The 20,014-nt window shown below is 35.9% G+C and overlaps 2 protein-coding genes and 1 long non-coding RNA gene across 7 annotated transcripts; all 3 read right to left on the bottom strand.

Annotated features, from left to right (window-relative positions):
• Window positions 1-448: 448 nt before the first annotated feature.
• Window positions 449-5,872, bottom strand: LOC306851672 (sialic acid-binding Ig-like lectin 14). The gene is made up of 6 exons (XM_079388100.1): window positions 5,796-5,872; window positions 5,364-5,437; window positions 4,467-4,847; window positions 3,996-4,292; window positions 3,810-3,909; window positions 449-1,122 (listed from the first exon to the last, which is right to left on the bottom strand). The coding sequence occupies exons 2-6, from the start codon at window positions 5,401-5,403 to the stop codon at window positions 1,041-1,043; spliced, it is 900 nt and encodes a 299-aa protein (XP_079244226.1). The 5' UTR covers window positions 5,404-5,437; window positions 5,796-5,872; the 3' UTR covers window positions 449-1,040.
• On the bottom strand, window positions 1,839-2,766 carry LOC306851673. Its single transcript, XR_013782533.1, has 4 exons — window positions 2,640-2,766; window positions 2,434-2,476; window positions 2,255-2,328; window positions 1,839-2,115 (listed from the first exon to the last, which is right to left on the bottom strand). It is a non-coding gene; the product is annotated as an uncharacterized lncRNA (long non-coding RNA).
• A 488-nt stretch (window positions 5,873-6,360) lies between the features above and the next one.
• On the bottom strand, window positions 6,361-12,021 carry LOC306851671 (peroxidasin-like). Of its 5 annotated transcripts, none has more exons than XM_079388096.1 (11): window positions 11,765-12,021; window positions 11,469-11,508; window positions 10,432-10,815; window positions 10,064-10,351; window positions 9,665-9,955; window positions 9,292-9,582; window positions 8,913-9,203; window positions 8,626-8,737; window positions 7,470-7,529; window positions 7,363-7,381; window positions 6,361-7,253 (listed from the first exon to the last, which is right to left on the bottom strand). In XM_079388096.1, the coding sequence occupies exons 2-11, from the start codon at window positions 11,497-11,499 to the stop codon at window positions 7,215-7,217; spliced, it is 1,806 nt and encodes a 601-aa protein (XP_079244222.1). In that variant the 5' UTR covers window positions 11,500-11,508; window positions 11,765-12,021; the 3' UTR covers window positions 6,361-7,214. The 5 variants fall into 5 exon arrangements, with proteins under 5 accessions (XP_079244222.1, XP_079244223.1, XP_079244225.1 ...); XM_079388097.1 differs by having other exon boundaries at window positions 8,626-8,741; window positions 11,765-11,891; XM_079388099.1 differs by having other exon boundaries at window positions 10,432-10,556; window positions 11,765-11,791.
• Between the last annotated feature and the right edge of the window lie 7,993 nt (window positions 12,022-20,014).

Consider the following 20,014-nt stretch of genomic DNA (forward strand, 5'->3'; position numbering starts at 1 on the left):
ATGGCGGACGCCTCGCGAGTGGAGGTGACGTATTTCCACTCGCCCAGCATGTCTACAGCCAGACCCTATTGCTCACAAACGCTGCTTTATCAGACATTACATGCAAGATGAAATTAATTTGACATCCAAAATTTTCTGAAAACAGTTGGTTTCCATCAGAAATACAGTGATATAAAAACACCCGCACTGGGTTTCAATTTTGAAACGTGCAGTGCTCAACAAAGCATTCTCACCACCCGCCAACCATTCAAATTTCCGTAGGCGGGATTTACAATTTGTGATGTCACAAATACAGGAAAACAACTTTGTAGTCCAAATGAGCCGTTCGTTGTAGTTCTTGAAAAATGATTTTTATATCTAAAACAAAATATCTCCCTTTGGAGTGGACTTTGAGATTTGTTACTTTGTAGATCGTTTTATGCCCAAACATACACACTACACACTGACTAAAATTCAAAAAGTGAAAAAGCATAATAGGACCCCTTTAATAAAAGAGTAGAAAAACAATTTTTGTGTGAAAAGTACAACATTGCATTAGAGAATGAATAGCAATTAATGTAAAATAATTCCTTGATACATAAAATTGTGACAAACCATTTTTCATACAAATCATGGATTACAGATTGTTTCCAATAGGTTCCTACATCTTCAATTTCTGCTTATAATATTAAGTCATATTTCAATGTAATTAGAAAGGTATTACATGTATAGCTGTGTACAGTATAGATACACTTGAAGTACACAAGTACAATCTTGATACACTTTATTTTAAGTAGCTTATGCCTGTGTACTTACATTTGTAATTACGTTGTATAATGTCTGTAACGCATGTAACAATCGTTTGGCTACTCGGCCTGTTACATATGTTTAACAGTCGCTGCCTATTACATCTATATAATTACAAACTGTAAGTACAGGCTGTTCTACAACTTAGTTACATGGTAAGTACATTTTATTGCATATAAGTACAACGACTACTACTGAGTACTTAACTAGGTAATTACTCTGTATTATGGACACCTTAAAATAAAGTGTTAGGATTACTTTTTACCACAAATACAATCCAAATCCTGGCATGGATTTCCACCAGAGGATCTGTTGCTGCCTACACCTGAACGAGACCTGGTGATCACACACACACACACACACACACACAAGAGAGGAGGCTGGTGATGGAGGTTTATAAATACAATGCAGATTTTTTTTTTTAAGTGGATATATTCTTGATTTTCAATTCCATATTCTAAAAAACAAAAAAACACTTGAAACTTTATCACTTTGGGCACTTTATCATTCTTATTAAAACAATTATGATGACTTTTTACTTTAAATTATATTATTTACTTATATATTCTCATTGTTAACACATTATAATTAGGGACTGTGTTATCATAGCTGCACTGTAAAACAATTGACTGTAAATTCACAGTAAATTACTGTAAACTAGTTCCATTATTTTCACAGTAAATTACTGTTTACAGTAAATAATTGTGAAATGACAGCTGTATACTGTGACTTCACAGTAGTTATTCCATACTGTGATTTAGCAGTATGCTCCTGTACAATTACTGTATTTAGCTGTGAAGTCACAGTTAATGCCATCAGATTACTGCAATTTAGCAGTAATCTGCTGTAGAATTAAAGTGTAATCTGTAATAGTAATGCAACTCAGTAGCCAGTATTGTGTTTTTAATTTACTATAAAATATATTGTTATATTTTTATTGTTAATTTATTATAAAATACTGTAATTTTTAAATTTTATGTGTTAACCCATTCAATAACCTATAACACTGGAAAGATATGTTAAATTCGAAATAAACACAAAAACAATCAATTGTACACATTTATTTTGCAGTTTCATAAATTCTGTCTTTCCAGCAAATAGGTTCAGACAGTCATGCTTCTCTCCATTGAACCAGGACGACACACTATAGAACATATTCAGTGATCATCTTACTGCAAGACTACATCTAGTTTAACACAAAGCCAGAGTTGAGTTTGTCCATTTTGGTGTTGGAACATTGCTTACACACTAGACTGACATCCATTCGAACTCAATGAGTTTCCTGATCAGTGTACAGACTTGCTGGTTGATATGTCCTCTCTGCCATCTCTGGTTTGATGCCCAAGGAGTACATATAAACAAAAAGGCAGAGAGGAAAGCTGTTAGTTTTTTTCAGGTTGGATGAACAACAAATTTGTGGATTGCTTGACACTTGAAAATACAATAAAAATGAGAAGGACAACATTACCTTGAATAATCAAGCAAGGTTCTTGGTAGCATCATAGTCCCTTAACCATCAGTGGCTGTAGCTGTAGCACAAGGCTACAAAATAATATATCAATAGAATAAGAGTACAATAATACTCAACTATTGATAATCTGTACCTATGGTAGCACAGTCAAAATTTGCACACAAATAATCCCTTACCTTTATTGATTTATCATTTTTCAGTTGACGAAGCAGACAACGGCTGTTCGGTATCACACCCACACACACACAAACACAGCAGGGAAGAAAAATATGAAGAAGCCCAGTTAACGTTACTCATTTTAGATGAATTTACTCTATCTTTGCCATAATCCACGACACTATAATTTCTCTGGTTGATAATAATGATCATAAGGCCATTTTACCTTACATACAACTTTATTCCCCAGTGGTCACCTCTGTGGAGAGAACCTGCACAGGGAAAGATATCACTGTTAGCAATAAGAAAAGCTAAAGTTAAGAGATAATGACATTTTTTTCCCGAACTGAGGCTCCAAAAAATTAGATAATGTCTCACAGTTAGCTACTCACATAATACAGTATAATTACTACAACCAATGTCTGTTTATGGTTAAAAACAATGGCGCGCTCAAACCTATATGTGCAAGCTAACCGCTAACAACGTGACAACAGAACCTACAACTATTTGGTTAATACTTTTAAATGACATGCACTATCAGAGATATATATCTATCTATCTATCTATATATATATATATATATATATATATATATATATATATATATATATATATATGTATGCACTTACTTTTTCGGTTGATGAAGCAGACAAAGGCTGCTCCATATCACACAGGGGAGAAAATTATGAAGAAGCCCAGTTAAAGTTAATAAGGGAAAGAGAAAAGCTAAAGTTGAGATACATTTTTTTTTTCTCGAAATGAGGCTCCAAAAATTAGCTAATGTCTCAAAGTTAGCTACTAACTTAATACGATACAATTACTACAACCAATGTCTGTTTATGGTTTAAAAAATTGGCGCGCTCAAACCTACACAAGTAAGCTAACCGCTAACAACGTGACAACAGAACCTACAGCTAACTCTACTTGGTTAATACTTTTAAATTACACGCACTATCATATAAAAATAAAATTTGACATTTCAACACTTACCGCTGAATCCGTTGGACTCGGATGAGAAAATTGTGGAGACGAGACAGCTCAGTCAGACGACACAGCGCGCAGAGGCAGGAAGGAATTCACAGTAGTTTTCTTTAACTGCTCCGTCTACATTATTTTCACAGTAAAATTCCCGAATACGGTATTACACTGTGAAAATCACAGTAAAAGCCTGTAATGATAATGTAATTTACTGTGAAATATTACAGTTGCATGCTGTGAAATCCCGGATTTTTTTTACAGTGTGGTGCCAAGCTCAGACCAGATAGAGTCAAAACCTTTAAGATTTTTAATATGAACAATTACTACACTCTCAGAAAAAAGGGACAAAATATGTCACTGAGGCGATACCTTTGAAAAACGTCAGCAATATTTTTGTTGAAGTCAGTTCCAGACTCACTTGTATCTCTTGACAATGAAGAAACACAGCAATCCAACCAAAAGAGCAGCTCCAAGACCAGAGATGACTGGTATGAGAATGTGGTTGAGAGTTGCTTGTTCTAGTAAAAAACAAAATCACTTAATTACTTAAAATGATATCTATTACTTGAAACAATATTTACACAGAACAGTTTTATTGTTATACCTTTCACAAAGATAGGGTGAGTCGCTGTTATTTCGCCCTTGACATTCCCGTGGTGCTTGACTGCGCATGTGATGAAAGTGTGATCATCCTCTTTTGTTGGGGAGAAGGACAGGACAGACTTTGCTTCCCAGTTTCCATGACCAATGTCTTTGTAGCTCATGATGATTTTTCCAGGGTGGCTCCAGGTGAGAGTGGGCTGGTAGGACGGACAGGTGTGCCGGACAGAGCATGTGAAGACTGCAGGTTGACCCTCCTGCACAGACTGCTCAGCCTGCAGCTGTGGTTTTGATGCTTCTTCTGAAAATATATTATGAATGACAAAACACATATTTCATGTATTAAATAAAAGCACAAACAAGCTCACTTTGTAATTATTTAGTCACGAAAACATAATTTTTCCGGACGTTTTTCTTATTTTGTACCCTACTTAGGTGTTGTAATCACAGGTTAAGAGCTCAAAAGCACACTTACCAATCATTTTAACTGACACACAGTTATCCACAAAGGAGTGCTCGTATTTGGGAGATGTCTCTAATTCAACCCTGAAACAATACGGGCCGTTATCATGGTTTCTGACCTCATCAATCTCCAAAGAGCAGTTTAAAGACCCCAGTGAACCAATCAGTTTTGTTCGTCCCTTGAAACTGTCTTTAACCTTTGTAGGGTCATTGTGGTACACAAATTCTTTATAGTAGCTCTTCGTGTGCCACATAGCTCTAATACGACTGGAGGGCTGTTGTTGAGCAGGGTATTTGAATAAACAGGGCAACACGACACAAGACGACACCAGAGCCTCCACTTCAGACTCTACTTGCACCTTCCAAACATCAGCAAACACACCTGCACAAATAACTGCAAAACAATTATGATAAAAGTTAGTAAACTTATAAAGTTATTTACATTTAAAGTAGTTACATTTTTATAAATTATTTTAAAGAAGTAAATTCACACTGTAACCAAACAAATGTCCTAACATTTTTTAGTTGATTTTACTTATTGTACAACAATTAGTTGATCGTAAAAACCTAGTAATCCGTACTACTTGTGTACTATGCCTTTGTTACCCAGAAAACCCTAGTTAGGAAAAAAAAATATTTGTGTGAGTAGCATTATGTCAAGCTAGTTTCTAGTTCACAGCATACTTTGCCTCAGGCTTATGCTGAAATTAAGTGTTATTTTATGCATTTTTACAAATGTTTGTTTGGAATACACACATATATTTAACTTAAAATGACTTAGATTTTAAGGCAATTGGGTTTGCATGCTTTTCTAAATAAGGTTAACTAATTAGATCTTACAGTGCACAAAATGTAAAAGTAATTTATTCAAATAATAGGTATATATGAAAAGAATGCATAAAAATCATACCGTAAAGGCAGTAGAGAAGAATTCCTGACCGTGCACCCATGATGGCCTGGACTCTAACTTAAGAGGCAAAAATGCTGCAAATATTACAAAAATGTTAGGCTATTGATTTCTTTCCACATATCAGTCCACCGGTATTATAAAACCACCTCCCGTCCGAAAGCGTTTTTTTATTCCATAGCCATATTATTTGCATGTCTAGAACCGCGCACTGCGGATTTATTTACAAACATTTCCACATTTCAAACCGCAAACTATTTTTAGCCTACTGTAATTCAGTTTGGGGATTCAAATGTATACTCTTGCAATACGTCACGACTATAAGCCTATGCGAGAGGGGCAAATTCAAAAGAGGTCAACACTTGTGGAAAAACATCTTTAAAGAAAAATAGTTTAACCAAAAATTAATTAAAAATAATAATAATATTTACTGACCTTTTTGTCGTTCCAAGTACAGCTTACCAGCTGGGACTCACAGGAAGACTGGTTCACTGGGAAACAAATAATGAGAACATCTGTCTAGTTGAACGCACAAAACACATTTTGGTAAGACTTGCAAAGCAAACATAGTAAGCAATGTATATTGGCATGCGCTTACATTGGCGTTGAATAACTACAAAAAATAAAAAATAAATTCCGGTGCAGGTGAACTAAAGGAATGCAGCTGTGCACATCAGTGTCGTCAAACACAACCGCTGGGAACTGGGTATAATGTACAATAATTAGGCAAATAAGCTCATTTCAAAATTGTCCACACAGCTCCCTCTGTAGTTCAAACCCTGTCAGAAAATATAGCCGAAAGGCATGGATGAGTGGTGACAGCAAGGACTTGCTATACCTTGATGGTCCACTGCGCAGTCAGTCTCTATGGAAATCGAAACCGAAACCAAAACTGATTTATCGAATATGCTTGAAAAGAATATGGCTAATGTAACACAATGTAATAGAAATTCATGTTTTTGCTATGGTTCCACATATTTCCACATATATGTCTTTGTTTGGTTGCAAACTTTTGTTTTTGATTTATTTTAAACATTTTTAAGGAGTTGGAATGTCAAGATAGACACCAGAAAAAAAAAAGAGTACAGAATAATGTATGAAGCATAAATTCATGTTAAAGTGAATACAAACTACAGAGTCGGAAACAGAGATTGTATTTACGTTTTTAAACTTAAATTTCCAAGGATAAGATCATAATAATGTTTTTTCGTATCCATTTCATATTATTGTCATTTATAATGCTTTATTAGACATTGAAAGGTTATAACAAACTGAGTGAAACTAGATGAATAATTGTGTGTCATATAGGCTTACTTCTGTTTGTGCTCTTCCACTTATCACGATGTGTCTACAGTAAATAATGATAATGTATAAGTGAGACATTGGCCATGATGACATAAAAACAGAAAAAGCAATGGCAGATCGAATATTTAATTTACAATGTATGTCCAATTTTTATGATTTATTGACCAGTAGGTGGCGCTGTCTGCATACTAGTCACAATACTCTCAGGATGGTGACAACATGCACAAAATTGTTTCAATCCCTTAAAGCATTTATAAGAAACAGCTTAATTTTCTGTTTGTATGTCACTGTAACAATATGATACTTTCCATATTTAATATTCAGGTACAAAAATCAGCTTAAATATATAATTCATAAACGTAAATCAATGCAGTTGTTTCCTTTAGCAACCTGAATAGATTTGGAATTCTAAAAATAGATGCAGATACTGTATGCATGACAAATGTTTTGTTATTATTAATAAAATCTAACACCATTAATATTTTACAAAAACTGTATTGCATTTTGCTTTGATGTTGATGTTCATCAGATATGTCCATACTCGTTGAGTTAGTCCATGTTGGTGTATTCAGCTTCATAGTTATAGTCCTTAATAGAATATTTCAAGAGAGAACAGAGTCAGGCATCAGTCAATAGCATATTCCAATAGGGATTTCTCATATGAGTATGATTTTCACAATGTAAATAATATACTCACAGAGTGGGATTTGGGAAGACTGAGGTGCATGCAAAAATAAACATTTTGTGGTTATTCCATTTAAATACCAAAAACATCTTGTCATTTTTAATAAATTAGACTCATACTTTGGTAATGGCATTTGAAGTCTGGAGAAAGACTTGTTTCCTGACATTGCACCTTTTGACCTGAGAACAGATGTCATGTGTAAGAAAGGAAGTTGAGGATGTGAGTCTTATTAACCTTTTTCCATTTTGTTTGAATTCTGCTTAATTTTATATCCTGTTTGATTTGACCTCTAGATGAATGCTTTTCATTGCTGACAGCTCCACCATCTGCATGATTTCTGCATGTTCACTAAAAGTACTAAACATCACTGCAGTATATCAATGTGATTTCTCAGTTATCAAACCCATGTTAAACTATAACTTTTAAAATAAGGCACAGAAAAGAGTAAAGTTTAAGGTAAATATTTTCTTATCAAGCAGCAAATGAGCAAGAGAGTAAATGCAAAAATATTATAGATTATTCATCTAGACAATGAACATCTGCTTGTTCATATGGTAAGTGATATGACAACTTGCTACACATCTAATTTGTCCTCAGAATATCTAATTAGCATTTTTAGCACTTCTCAAAAGCAAACAACACTTCTTGCTTAGACAAAAAGTATGAAGTTTGTCATATTCACTGTGCACTGTATGTGCAATAAGTACTTCTTGGCCTTTTGTTCACTGAGATATGATTCCTAGTGCACAAAAACAAGAGTTTTGTACTGTGGTTTGCAGTGTTTACTTCCTTTTAACTGGTGATTTTAACATAATCTTTATTTTTTATTATGCCTAGTATTAGTTTGATTAGGTTTCTCAATCCACTTTAAAGTCTAGCTGTACAAAGTCAATGCAAAGACTATTTTGTTCAGTCTGATGCCTGAAAGCTTTCAACAGCATCACTATAAAACATTTGCATATGAGATGAAATGTTGTTGCAGAAAAGTGCAAAATAATATATTGTAACAAAATCGTTTTTGGCCAAGTCGTGCAGCCCTATAATTTTAAAGTAAAAAAATAATCAAAACACCAATTGAAAAAAAAAGATTCAGTACATTGGTTTACTTGTATGTCATGTGACCAATAACTACCATTAGAGAATCATGACAATGCACGTGTGTTGTTAAATTATTGAAATATTAACTTAAGATCTCACTGGGTAAATATTTCACCTCTCGGGGTTCAGCTGACAAAAACGCTTAGAAATGCCTGGCCTAAAAAAACAAAGAGTTACCTTTGTCGCTTCTTGTATATGATGACTCCAGCAAGGATACAAGCCAGAAGGAACACAAGTGAGGGTGTTAGGATGTAAAGACCAATAGTCTTCAGTCCAATGAGCACTGGGTCTGCCTCATGATGGAAAGGGATAAAAGGAATAAACATTAGCACACAACTGATACTATCATAACTGATCTGCCAGGTATTGCAATGACATGTATGAGCTACAGGAAAAAACAAAATAAACAATATCAATACAGAAAACAATGAGGAGACATGGATGAGACAATATAAATCACTCACACTGCACATTTAAGGCAACAGATGCCTCAATGTCTCCTCCAGAAAATTTTGCAGTACATATCAGTTTCTTCCCACGATATTTTGCACCCAGAAAGGTTATGCTAGAATAGCTGATCTGATCTAAAGCAGAAAGTGTTTTGTTCCACTCTGTGACCTGCATGTTCTCATAGTTCCATGTGATGGTTGGATTCTCGTTCTGGCAGGAATGGTAGATGGTACAGGTGAAGTTCACTGCGTCACCTTCTGTGACATCTGCCAGTTCAGGCTCAATCGTTATGTTATGATGAACACCTGGAATTGAACTGAAACCTTGTAATAGGTCCAACTGTAACATTTAAACTACTACAATACAAATCAATTCATATTTGTGTTTACTCACATTGTACACGTAAAACGACAGAAGTTGTCATTTTTCCTCCAAAAAAATTAGCAGTGCAAATCAATTTCTTCCCATGGTCTTCTTTTGCACCCAAAAAGGTGATGTTGGAGTTGGTGACCCGATTAAAACCTGAAAGTGTTTTGCTCCCCTTTGTGACCTGCATGTTCTCATAGTTCCATGTGATGGTTGGATTCTCATTCTGGCAGGAATGGTAGACGCTACAAGTGAAGCTCTTTGCAACACCTTCTGTGAAATCTGCCAGTTCAGGCTCAATCGTTATGTGATGAACACCTGGAATTGAACTGAAATCTTGTAATAGGTCCAACTGTGACATTTAAACACACAAATCAGTTAATTTTTTGTGTTTACTCACATTGTACATGTAAATCAACAGAAGCTGTAATTTTTCCTCCAGAAAAATTAGCAGTGCAAATCAATTTCTTTCCTTGATCTTTTGTTGCACCCAGAAAGGTCATGTTGGAGAAGGTGACCCGATTAAAACCTGAAAGTGTTTTGCTCCCCTTTGTGACCTGCATGTTCTCATAGTTCCATGTGATGGTTGGCTCTTTCTGGCAGGAATGGTAGACGCTACAAGTGAAGCTCTTTGCAACACCTTCTGTGAAATCTGCCAGTTCAGGCTCAATCGTTATGTTATAATGAACACCTGAAATTGAACTGAAATCTTGTAATAGGTTCAGTGTGATATTTTAAGTGAACTAATTTAATTGAATGGCTAATATCACACAAAGCAGTTCATATTGTGTTTACTTACATTGTGCCCTTGTATTTTTTGTATCTGTCACTGTTATGCCACCATAATGTGTTACTGAACACTCAATGGTTGAGTTTTCTGCCTTCATGACACCTGTGCGTGTCAGAGTGATTTTCCACAGGCCGTCTTTAATGGACTCATCCTTTATTTGATCAGATCCTTCTATACCGTTCAGAGTGATGTTTGGTGTGCTGTATGGACACGTGTGGAAAGCTGAACATTCTACTGTGATGTCGTCACCCATCCTTTCACCTCCAGAAATACTGATGCTGGGCAGCTGTGGACTCGCTACAAATAGCAGAAATGTCAATATTAGGCAAATAAATAGGAAGTCAAGTAAATTTTGAAGAAAAAAAATATTTATGTACCATCAACTAGAATTGTAGCGGTGACATCATAAAATTTGTAGGTGCGCCATCCAACATTTTCAGGGTCAATCCATGCGTATATTTTCTCTTCATGGTGGGACTGTTCCAGACTTTTAATCAACAAACTGCAATCCAATATTGATGGGTCACCATATAAATCAGTTTTCAATTTAAACTTATCAATGACATTATCTGGATACCATGGATCATAAACTAAAGGATAACCTTTAGAGACCAACTGATACCACACAACCCTACGTGGGTTTACAGGTGGGTATGATGTGTAGCTGAAAGAACATGGTATGACCAGACAGGAACCTCTGAGACCATGAATGAATTTCGGCATTCTCACTTCCCATCCAAAAGCATCATACAGCAGAACACCTGGAACAAGTTGGAGTCATTAATGGCTGCTTGTTCATTTAAGTTGGTATTTTTAGCATTTCATTTGCCTGTTTTCTGTTAGTGTAGGACACCATACCACACTAAACTTAATAAGTGTCAGTAGATTCAGCTCTTTATGGCAGCTGTTATTATATGATAGTTAAATCTTTGCATTATTGATTTTGTCTTTTATATAAAAAGAGAGATAGTATGAAAAGCTGCTGACGTGATTCAGTAAATTTGATATTGAGGAAGCAAATAGACTCTGTTTACAGTTTTATAGAAACACACTATGAATTCAACAAACTGTATCAATCTAATGTACTACGGAGGATTTATAAGAAGCCAAGGAAATGTTTTTTTGTTTTTTTTCTGGTAATTACTTATAGTTATTTGGTCTCAACATAATTGCAACCAAATTCCGTCCATCTAGTCTTATGTTTCTGGCTTGTGAGTTGAACTTTTTCTTTCAAAATGTTCATTAAAATATGGATATTGTTTGTATTATTTTTTCATATTGTTTTGTGTAAGATTTTGGGAATGGGGCATTTGATTTAAGTAGCCCTGGAAAAAGCCACAATTCATGTACATTTATGTTAGATTATATATTAATTGCATAAAACATGCCTAAAAGTGGAAAACATACACTGTACCTTGAAAAAGTAAAAAAAGCGACGCTTTCATGTTGGCTGGCTGAATACATAAACAAAAACCAAAGTTAAAATTTCACATGGTTAAAATTTATAGCATAACTTCAGCAACTATCAGCATAACTTATCCGTTTATAACTTAGGCTATATCCACCTTTTTCCTGATGCTTTGTGGAAATTATGGGAGTTAACTGTTAACATGCAAGCATTCAGCAACAGCAACTTGTTTAAAGTTTTGCTCCAAAAATGCGGTAATAATAATTTTCAGTTTTTCACAATAATCAGTTTTTCATTCTTACCTTTTCAGTAGTCCTCTGTAGAGGATTGGGAAAATAACTTATTACCAAGAAGAGAAAAGTAAAAAATAAGAGAAGTGAAAGAAAGGAAAAGGATGTTTTCTGTTTTCATTGAAGCTCAGCCCATTTGCTGGTATGAGGCCAACGCCCAGCAAGATGAAAAAATGTCTCCTTCTTATTAATGCTGCCTTCACGTGCAATCAGAATTATATTGATATTAGACCTGAACGTCTCTCAGTTGTATTTACTACTGGTAAACTGATATCATTTTGACAGTTTCCTAGTTGGGCGGGCCTTAAACTAAATGGCTAACCACTGCTGCCGTCAATGCTATTCTTTATCCGCTTTTTCCACAACAACTACATCACTTTGTGTCTTTGTCTTGTCATTAAATTAGTGTATTCATAGGCTATATATAAACAATCATCTGAAGCATATTGTACGTTTTAAGAACAGTGAAATAAACAGGTTTTTGACTGAAATTCCTCTGAAGAAATTTGACTGAAGAATCGTCAACAAGCGGACTGTCTATCTATGATTGTCAGCCAATGGAATGCTATATTTAATTCTTTCCGACAACAAAGCGCTTGAATGCGACAAGCCCACAGTACTTCATAAGTGGGAAATAGGAAATTTCTGATAGCACGTGAAGGCAGCATTGGTGTCAGAGCTTATCACACCAATGCACTTGTGTCATGACACCACAGTCAAATAGCATTTCCTGACAAGAAAGTGTAGTGTGCAAGAATTGTATACATTGGTGTAAATTTGTTTCACAACAACACAATGCTATGTTACTTGTTATTTTACAAACTCACTGTAAAATATGCAGTATGATATTCATAATGGAAGTGAAAATGCAAATAAATCAGTGCTGGAATTGATGCCACTTTTATATTTATTTTCAAACATTCTAGAAAGTGTTGACAAATGGTAGAGCAGAAACAACATTTATAAAATCAGTTAAATACTTTCTCTGTTCAATGTGCAACAATAACTGTACAACATTTGTCAAATGATTTCCTCTCGAAGTGTCAACATTGTGGTGCTTTCAAAATGATGGCCGGAGTGGCTAAAGAGTAATGTTGGAGAAATTATTTTCGTAGTTAATTAAATGGAGCCCACAATCAATAACTGAATCAATATTCACCTATAAACATTGTTAATGTTAATTATTGGTCATATGTGTTCATATTTGCATTGTTTCTGGTTGATTGGTGTCTACAAAAAATAAATAAAAAATAAAAGATTTTAATAATGAAAGACATGAAATTAATACAAAAATATTAATTTTCATTTCCTAGAAAATTGACTCCACATGCTCCTGCTATTGAGAGATTTAAATAGTTTAATTACAAACATAATACAAATTATAATTATAATTTTGCTAATTATATAGGTATAATTATACTTTCAATCTGCCTTTGTTCATGGTCACTGGTCTTTGAGTAGCATCTCCAGTGTCCCTGTAGATGGCACCAGTTAGTTATTTATACATTTCCATGTTGTATGTGCCTGATATCACTCCTGTTTCCTCTATTAGTCCAAGCTGCTCTTCTGTCAGACACACTTAAACAACTTGGAGATAATTATTGAATTCAGTAAAAAAAAAAAAAACCTTCCAACCTTGAGAATCTGTTCCAAACTGATTGCTCCAAAAGTTTTAACATCAATTAATAACAATGTATTAATAATAAATGAAAAATGAAAAATTAACTATGTCATTTCGTGCACAGTTTGTGATCGTGATCCCTGCATATCTGGATGAAGTTGTCTACAATCAATAATGAAAATATAAAAGTGAGATACAGCTCTTTAGTTTGGCGTCTTTGCTGTTATATTAGAATTGACGAGAGGGTGAAAACAGTATTTGATCCAAATTTGGGGATGATCTGATGAAGTCTCTGGGCCACGTACACACTACAGCTAAATTTGGTTGTCGGTTCACCTTTTACTCCTTAATCGTGTTCTGCACACACATAATTCACTAAAATACAGGAGTGACAAATGCATTTACAGAAATTCTACGCAGTGACAAGGGCAGTTTCTTCCATCTAAGATCAATTGCTAAACTGAAACAGTTTTTGCCCCAGATTTGGAGACTGTAATCCATGTTTTCACGCCTGGATTACTGTAATTCCCTTTACTGTGACCTGCCTCAAATGTCTATTTCTCGCCTGCAAATTGTCCAAAATGCTCCAACAAGGCTTCTTACTGGAACAAAACTGGAACATCATTGATTCACCCGATTCCTTCAAAATGTGGATGAATTCAGAAACTAAACACCTCCCACAGATGCACAAAAGATCTGCTGTGGCTTTAAAGGTAATAATGTTTTGGCAAAACTGAGCAAAAGCAGACAATATTGGTTTTAAAATACAACACAGTATTAACTTATTATTTATTGTTGTGTAAAATCACATTTGCACTCGTGCTATTCGGGACAAACAGCACTCGTGTTGCTCTCACTGCTCGAGTTATATCACTTATTTTTACACAACAGTTGACCACTGTAGTGTCAGTCTTGTCTTCCTATGTCTTGTGTTTCCCTTCCTCTTGCCCTTATTTGGTTAGTTCCTGTTCCTGTCCCCATTTTGGTTTATTAGTTCATTAGTTCTAGGTGTGTGTTATTAATTATCTAGTTACTCCTCGTTTAGTCCTAATACTTAAGCCCTGTGCCTCCCTGCCTCTGTGTCTGATCTAATCGTCATTCTGTGTATGTCATTCTGTGTAATTAAATATTCTGTGCTTTCAGCATTCCCTGTGTTTTGATTAATAAAATCTATGTTATTGGAAGAGTGGCTCCTACAAAGTGTGACAGAAGACCGGACCTCAATACCTCAGACCTCTGCACGGTGTTCCCCCGTTTATTTTTTTCAGTTTTTTTTTAGTTTTCAGTTGTTCCTGTTTTTTCCCGATGGAAATCGCCGCTTGCTTCGTCGCTCTTGCCCGCCTAGATCTCCTCTTTGTTGAATATTCCTGGGAGTTCTGCAGGTTCGCCGCGGTGACGGCACTCGATGACGCCACCATTCTCTCGCTGTTCTGGCATGGGGCCAATTCCCATCGTCCAGTGGACCTCCCAGATACCACAGGACTAAAATGGAGCAAAGAGATTCTCCGGTGTCTGGGGAGTCTCTTGCCCCGAGCCAGAACCAGTCTGCCGTCGTCCACGGCTCTCCCAAGCCCGCCGCCGTCCTCGGCTCCGAAGTCAAGCCTGTCATTCGCGGGGAAATTAAGCCCGCCGCTGACCGCAGCTCCGAAGTCAAGCCCGCTGCCTGCCGCCCGCCGCCCGTGGCCAACGCAAGCCCGCCGCTGTCTGCGGCCAACGCAAGTCAGCTGCCCGAGGCCAGTGCATTCGTGGCCCATGCAAGTACACCACCGTCCGCGGCTCTCCCAAGCCCGCCGGTAGTTAGTATGGCCAGCCTGCAATTTGCTGAGGCGAGGCGGGTGCTGGGGTCGCGGTCACGCCATGGCCGCCCATTATTAATATTGCCACTGTTATATATATATATATATATATATATATATATATATATATATATATATATATATATATATATATATATATATACACTTTTTTATAAATTTTGCACTAACAATTAAAGTGTTTTTAGCAGGTAAAAGTAATGAGGTTTGTGTGTGTTTCACAGCTCAGTGTGGACTATTTGCTAGCCATCTCTAAAACAAAGAGATAACTGAAGTAACAAAGTGTTGAGAATGAATTTGAAATCATTTGAAAAATAATAAGGATGTCGATAACTGAGTAAATCCAAATTCTTAATTAAATTATAGAAAATGGGTATTAGCCCTATACTCATTGTATTGACAGCAATGTATTTGTGTCAATACAATTGTGTCAAAAAAGGGGCCAGGACAGCCCTCAAACCACATGAAGTTTCCACAGGTCACACCAAAAAAGACGACTGGCCAGATGAGCAAATGAGCATGCTTGATATCACTAACAAAAACTGTGACGGTTTCCATTCACAGGTTACAGCAATTATATCAAGGCCAGGGAATGGTTTGCTCCACCAATAAGAACCAGTGAGTGTGCAGTTATGATCTCCAGGAAGAATCTTGCATTGGTCAACAAAATGGTTGCAAAGTGACACATGGGTCCACATCTCTCACCTTAAAATACGACAACCAGCTTCAACAACCCCACATAGCATGAAGTGAGGGATAAAGGGCGTGCTAGTAACGACCCTCCCTTGCCAACGAGGGAAAAACCATTGCAACGACTTGCAAAGAGTCACCCTGGTGAAGATGGAGTGATTGATGGGACGAAATGATCAAAATACTTTGAAGCAGATGTGGGCCAACAAATGGAAAAGAGGAAGTGAAAAGAGAAGGAAACAGACAAGCAGAAAACTAAGATGAAGTGCAAACTGGTGACAACTCAAGGATCTCACATTCTTTTGTCAGAGAAGCAAAAAAGTGAAAAGATATCTGATGATCATCACATGCCTAATGCATCTAATTCTACAAGCTCAAGCCGTAGACAACAGCACCCAGACTTGCCTAGACAAGACTTTTCAACTCTCATCTGAATCTGTCAGTGGCTTTTACTTAATACAAAATGAATAAGAATTGGACGAGAAGCAAAAAATAATTAGGTAATATAGACATATTGTAGATAATAATCATAATATCAGTTATAAGAAAATTGGCAATTCAAATGTTTTATGGCAAAAGGTAGAAGAAAATAACTGGTATAAAATGGTAAATTACACACACAAAAAAAAAAAGGGGGGGGGGGGTGCTTAGTTTGCTTTGAAGCAAGACCAGTCTTGTATATTATACCAATACTCATACACAGTTCAAGTTGTAGAATAGAATGTTTTAAGACAGAGGTTCTCAAACTATTCCATTCCATGACCCACCCAACAGCTAATCTATTTCAAGACCCACCAAATAATTTGAGATAAAAAAAAAAACAACTGACATTACGATGAGTATATGAAATGTCCATACAAATTCAAGCTCACTCCGTGCTGATCTGTGTTGAGGGTGTTGCTCATCACGGGGTTTAGCACAGAACATGCTCATATGATCCGTCCGTGTGTGTAGGGGAGAGCGGAGCAGAACCCAACATTTGTTTTATTTTAGCAAAGCAGAACAATCTAAAACAGTTTGGAGATTAAAATATTTGTGAAATAATTCATCCAGAAATTTACTTTTGCAATGATTAAATAAATGTTCAGCGATATCTTCAAAATATTTTTTTACTTTGGAACATTTTTCTCTAGCCTAGTGATGATATAGCAAGGAAATAATAGGGAATTTTCTTAATTTTGTTATGCTACTGTGTGAAAATGTTTAAATCATGTAGTGTTACAATTAACCCCACATTTGTGCCCCGCTCACCCCGTACAAGTGAAATGCTTTTTACATACCATTTCTTTATTGGGAGGCAGACAAATGCATATGAAGGAACGAAACTAAGGAACTTACTCTTTATATGGAGTGAGTGAGTTTCTTCTCATTAATAGCCTAATGCGGACTGGGCCTCTTAATAATGAATCATCGCTCTGAGACCCTCGCTGTTATTACAAATAACAAAAACACACAACGCATGTTTTAAATCATGTTTTAAATCGCACTACGCAATATTGCATTTCGTAGGCTGAAGTGTGTGCGAGTATGTGTGTGCATATCATTGAAACGCAAATTTAGCAACAGCCAAGTGACTTTGAGTGACCCACCTTGTCCCACTCTGCAACTCAGTTTGAAAACCCTTCTAAAATCTAAAAATCTAGTGAAATGGGATTAGATGTAATAAAACTGAGAGGTAAATGCTTAATAGAAAGAGGCAGATAAATAAATACCTTTAGAAACTGTACCCACAAAATGGCAATATGCCCATACTGGTGCTAGTTTTTCCAACCTACAAAAAACTACAGAGAAGCAATTGAATTACAATGCATATGTACCCATAAATGGCCAATATTAAGGAAAAAGAAAATACAAAAGCCACAAGGAAAAATACAATTAATGGCAAATCAGGAATGTGAATGTTATGAGAAAAAGGGACACATTGGCGTAGGAAGATTTGAAGGAAAATGCAGCAAAAAATGGAAAATACCACGATGTAAAGATGACTATTTAGTAATAAAAGAAGGCCCACCACCTATATTTGATGACATTGATATTGCATTGGCAGACATATGGTGGATATGTGGATTATAATAGGCCTCTTGCCAACATTACCAGAAAAATGGTCAGGATTATTATTATTATTATGTACAAGGATTATGCTGACACATGGAATGAGTCACATCTCTCTAGAAGAGGAAAATCAGATCCAAAAGAGCCTATGAAAAAGACCCTGCAGTTTATATAGATTCACTTGGTCAACCTAAAGGCATACCTAATGAATTTAATGCAAGAGATGAAGTTAAATCAGGGTTTGAATCTATATAAATTGGAATTAAGAAAAAATAAATTACAGAATGTATTAATTACATAAAGTACAATCAGCAAAAAATTATTACTTACACTCATGAGGCCTTATAACTTCTAGAAGAGCAACTGGATGCAACAAGCAGAATGACATAAAATAGAATAGCTTTATATTATTTTTTAACTGAAAAAGGAAAAGTATGTGTTATGTTTGAGGAACAATGAAGTACTTATATCCCAAATAATACTGCTCCAAAAGGAGCTTTTAGTGAAGTAATAATCAAATTAAATTAAATTAAACTTAAAGCAAATGCTGGAAAAGATAATACAATGTGGGATTGGTTTGGTCTAAAGTTAGGAGCATGGGGAGCATGGATAGCTAAATTAAGAATGTTTTTAGGAGTTGCAGTATTAATAGGAAGATTACTGTTTTGCTGTGTGCTTCCTATACTGAAGTCACTGGTTGTCAAAGCCACAGCTAGGCAAATGATGAGAAATTGAATTTGAAGAGTAACCAAAATGCACAATACCAGGACTGGCCTTATACACCCAATTGGAAGTCACAAACATTGACAAACGATGGAGATTCTACGACCTTAACTGAGGATGAAGAAGAAGTATAAAGATGAACTATACCCTGGGTGTAAGTGCCAGCCTAACCTCTGCCCAAGGGTGGCCCTCTACGATGCACAAAGTGTCTGGGCTGAAGATCAGCTATGCTATTTTTGTGTGATGTTACATGTTTTATGTTTTGAATCTTTATTTCTGTTCTATACATAACTATGACAACCATAGGCACGTGCTGAACCAATTGCACGCTCATGCTTATAACATTGTTTTATCTTAAATGAGGGATTAGGGAGACAGGATCTTTTACTCCTTCCTAGTCAAGTATGGGTCATTGGTTCAGACAACTGATCTTGCGTTCTCTTCTAAAATGTTTTATTTTCTGATTTCTATCTATCTATCTATCTATCTATCTATCTATCTATCTATCTATCTATCTATCATGTGATTACGTATTTAAATTATGCATGAATATTCCCAAACACTATGACAGTGCAATGTCTGTGTGAAATATGTGATTGTTGTCATAGTTCTATGAAAATCTAAAATAGATGTTTGTATTAAAGTAAAAATGGGTGATAAATACACCTTTCGTATGGAATTAAATAGCAAGCACTTTGAACGTCTTGTTCATCATATTTATTTTCATATAAATTAACTGAAATTATATAATTTTTATCAGCAGCACAGCGCATGAGTGAGAATAACGCAATTTCAGCCTTTGATCTCGTAGGTATCTTCCACTTCCAGAGGTTAGAACTGTCCGTCTTGACTGCACTTATTTCACTTCTCCCCTCACTGCAGCCGCCTACTCTCACCTACATTTCAGGCGAGGCGAGGCACATCTCAAACAAACCTATTAAGTGACCTATTAAGGCTTAAAGGGATACGTATGGCGCTACTGGGCATGCACACATCAATACAGCATATTTTTTTGTCACACTATACAACAATAATTACTATTTTTCATTCTTGTAAGGGCTAAGTTTAGGGTTGGGGTAGGTGTAGACGTTAATAAAACACAATCTAATATGTAGAAAATGTATTTCATTGTTCATTTCCAGTCGGAGCTGTATCCCGTCTAGGCACAACCAAGTGACATGGCATCTGATGCATGGAAGCCAGTGCCACATCTGGTGACATTTCCGGTTTTCACTGACATGTGTCAGTGGAGAGTGGCGTGTGACATGCATGTCACAAGTAAATACATACAAATTAATTCCGTAATCTAATTAAACATATGTTTGATAGAAATGTGTCATCAATTAAATATAGTTCTGCCAT

The sequence above is a fragment of the Barbus barbus genome (assembly GCF_936440315.1).
Source record: "Barbus barbus genome assembly, chromosome: 31".
In the NCBI taxonomy this organism is placed as follows: domain Eukaryota; kingdom Metazoa; phylum Chordata; class Actinopteri; order Cypriniformes; family Cyprinidae; genus Barbus; species Barbus barbus.

What these genes read in the sequence shown, in the direction of transcription:
- LOC306851672 (XM_079388100.1), bottom strand. Translation starts at nt 5,403, where the DNA reads ATGGGTGCACGGTCAGGAATTCTTCTCTACTGCCTTTACG. An exon ending in TCTTCTCTACTGCCTTTACG is followed by an intron (nt 4,848 to 5,363) that starts GTATGATTTTTA and finishes ATTGTTTTGCAG; the next exon opens with TTATTTGTGCAGGTGTGTTT. An exon ending in TCACCCTATCTTTGTGAAAG is followed by an intron (nt 3,910 to 3,995) that starts GTATAACAATAA and finishes GTTTTTTACTAG; the next exon opens with AACAAGCAACTCTCAACCAC.
- LOC306851671 (XM_079388095.1), bottom strand. Translation starts at nt 11,499, where the DNA reads ATGAAAGCGTCGCTTTTTTTACTTTTTCAAG. An exon ending in TGTTGATTTACATGTACAAT is followed by an intron (nt 9,583 to 9,664) that starts GTGAGTAAACAC and finishes GTTCAATTCCAG; the next exon opens with GTGTTCATCACATAACGATT. An exon ending in TGTTGCCTTAAATGTGCAGT is followed by an intron (nt 8,738 to 8,912) that starts GTGAGTGATTTA and finishes ATCATGAGGCAG; the next exon opens with ACCCAGTGCTCATTGGACTG.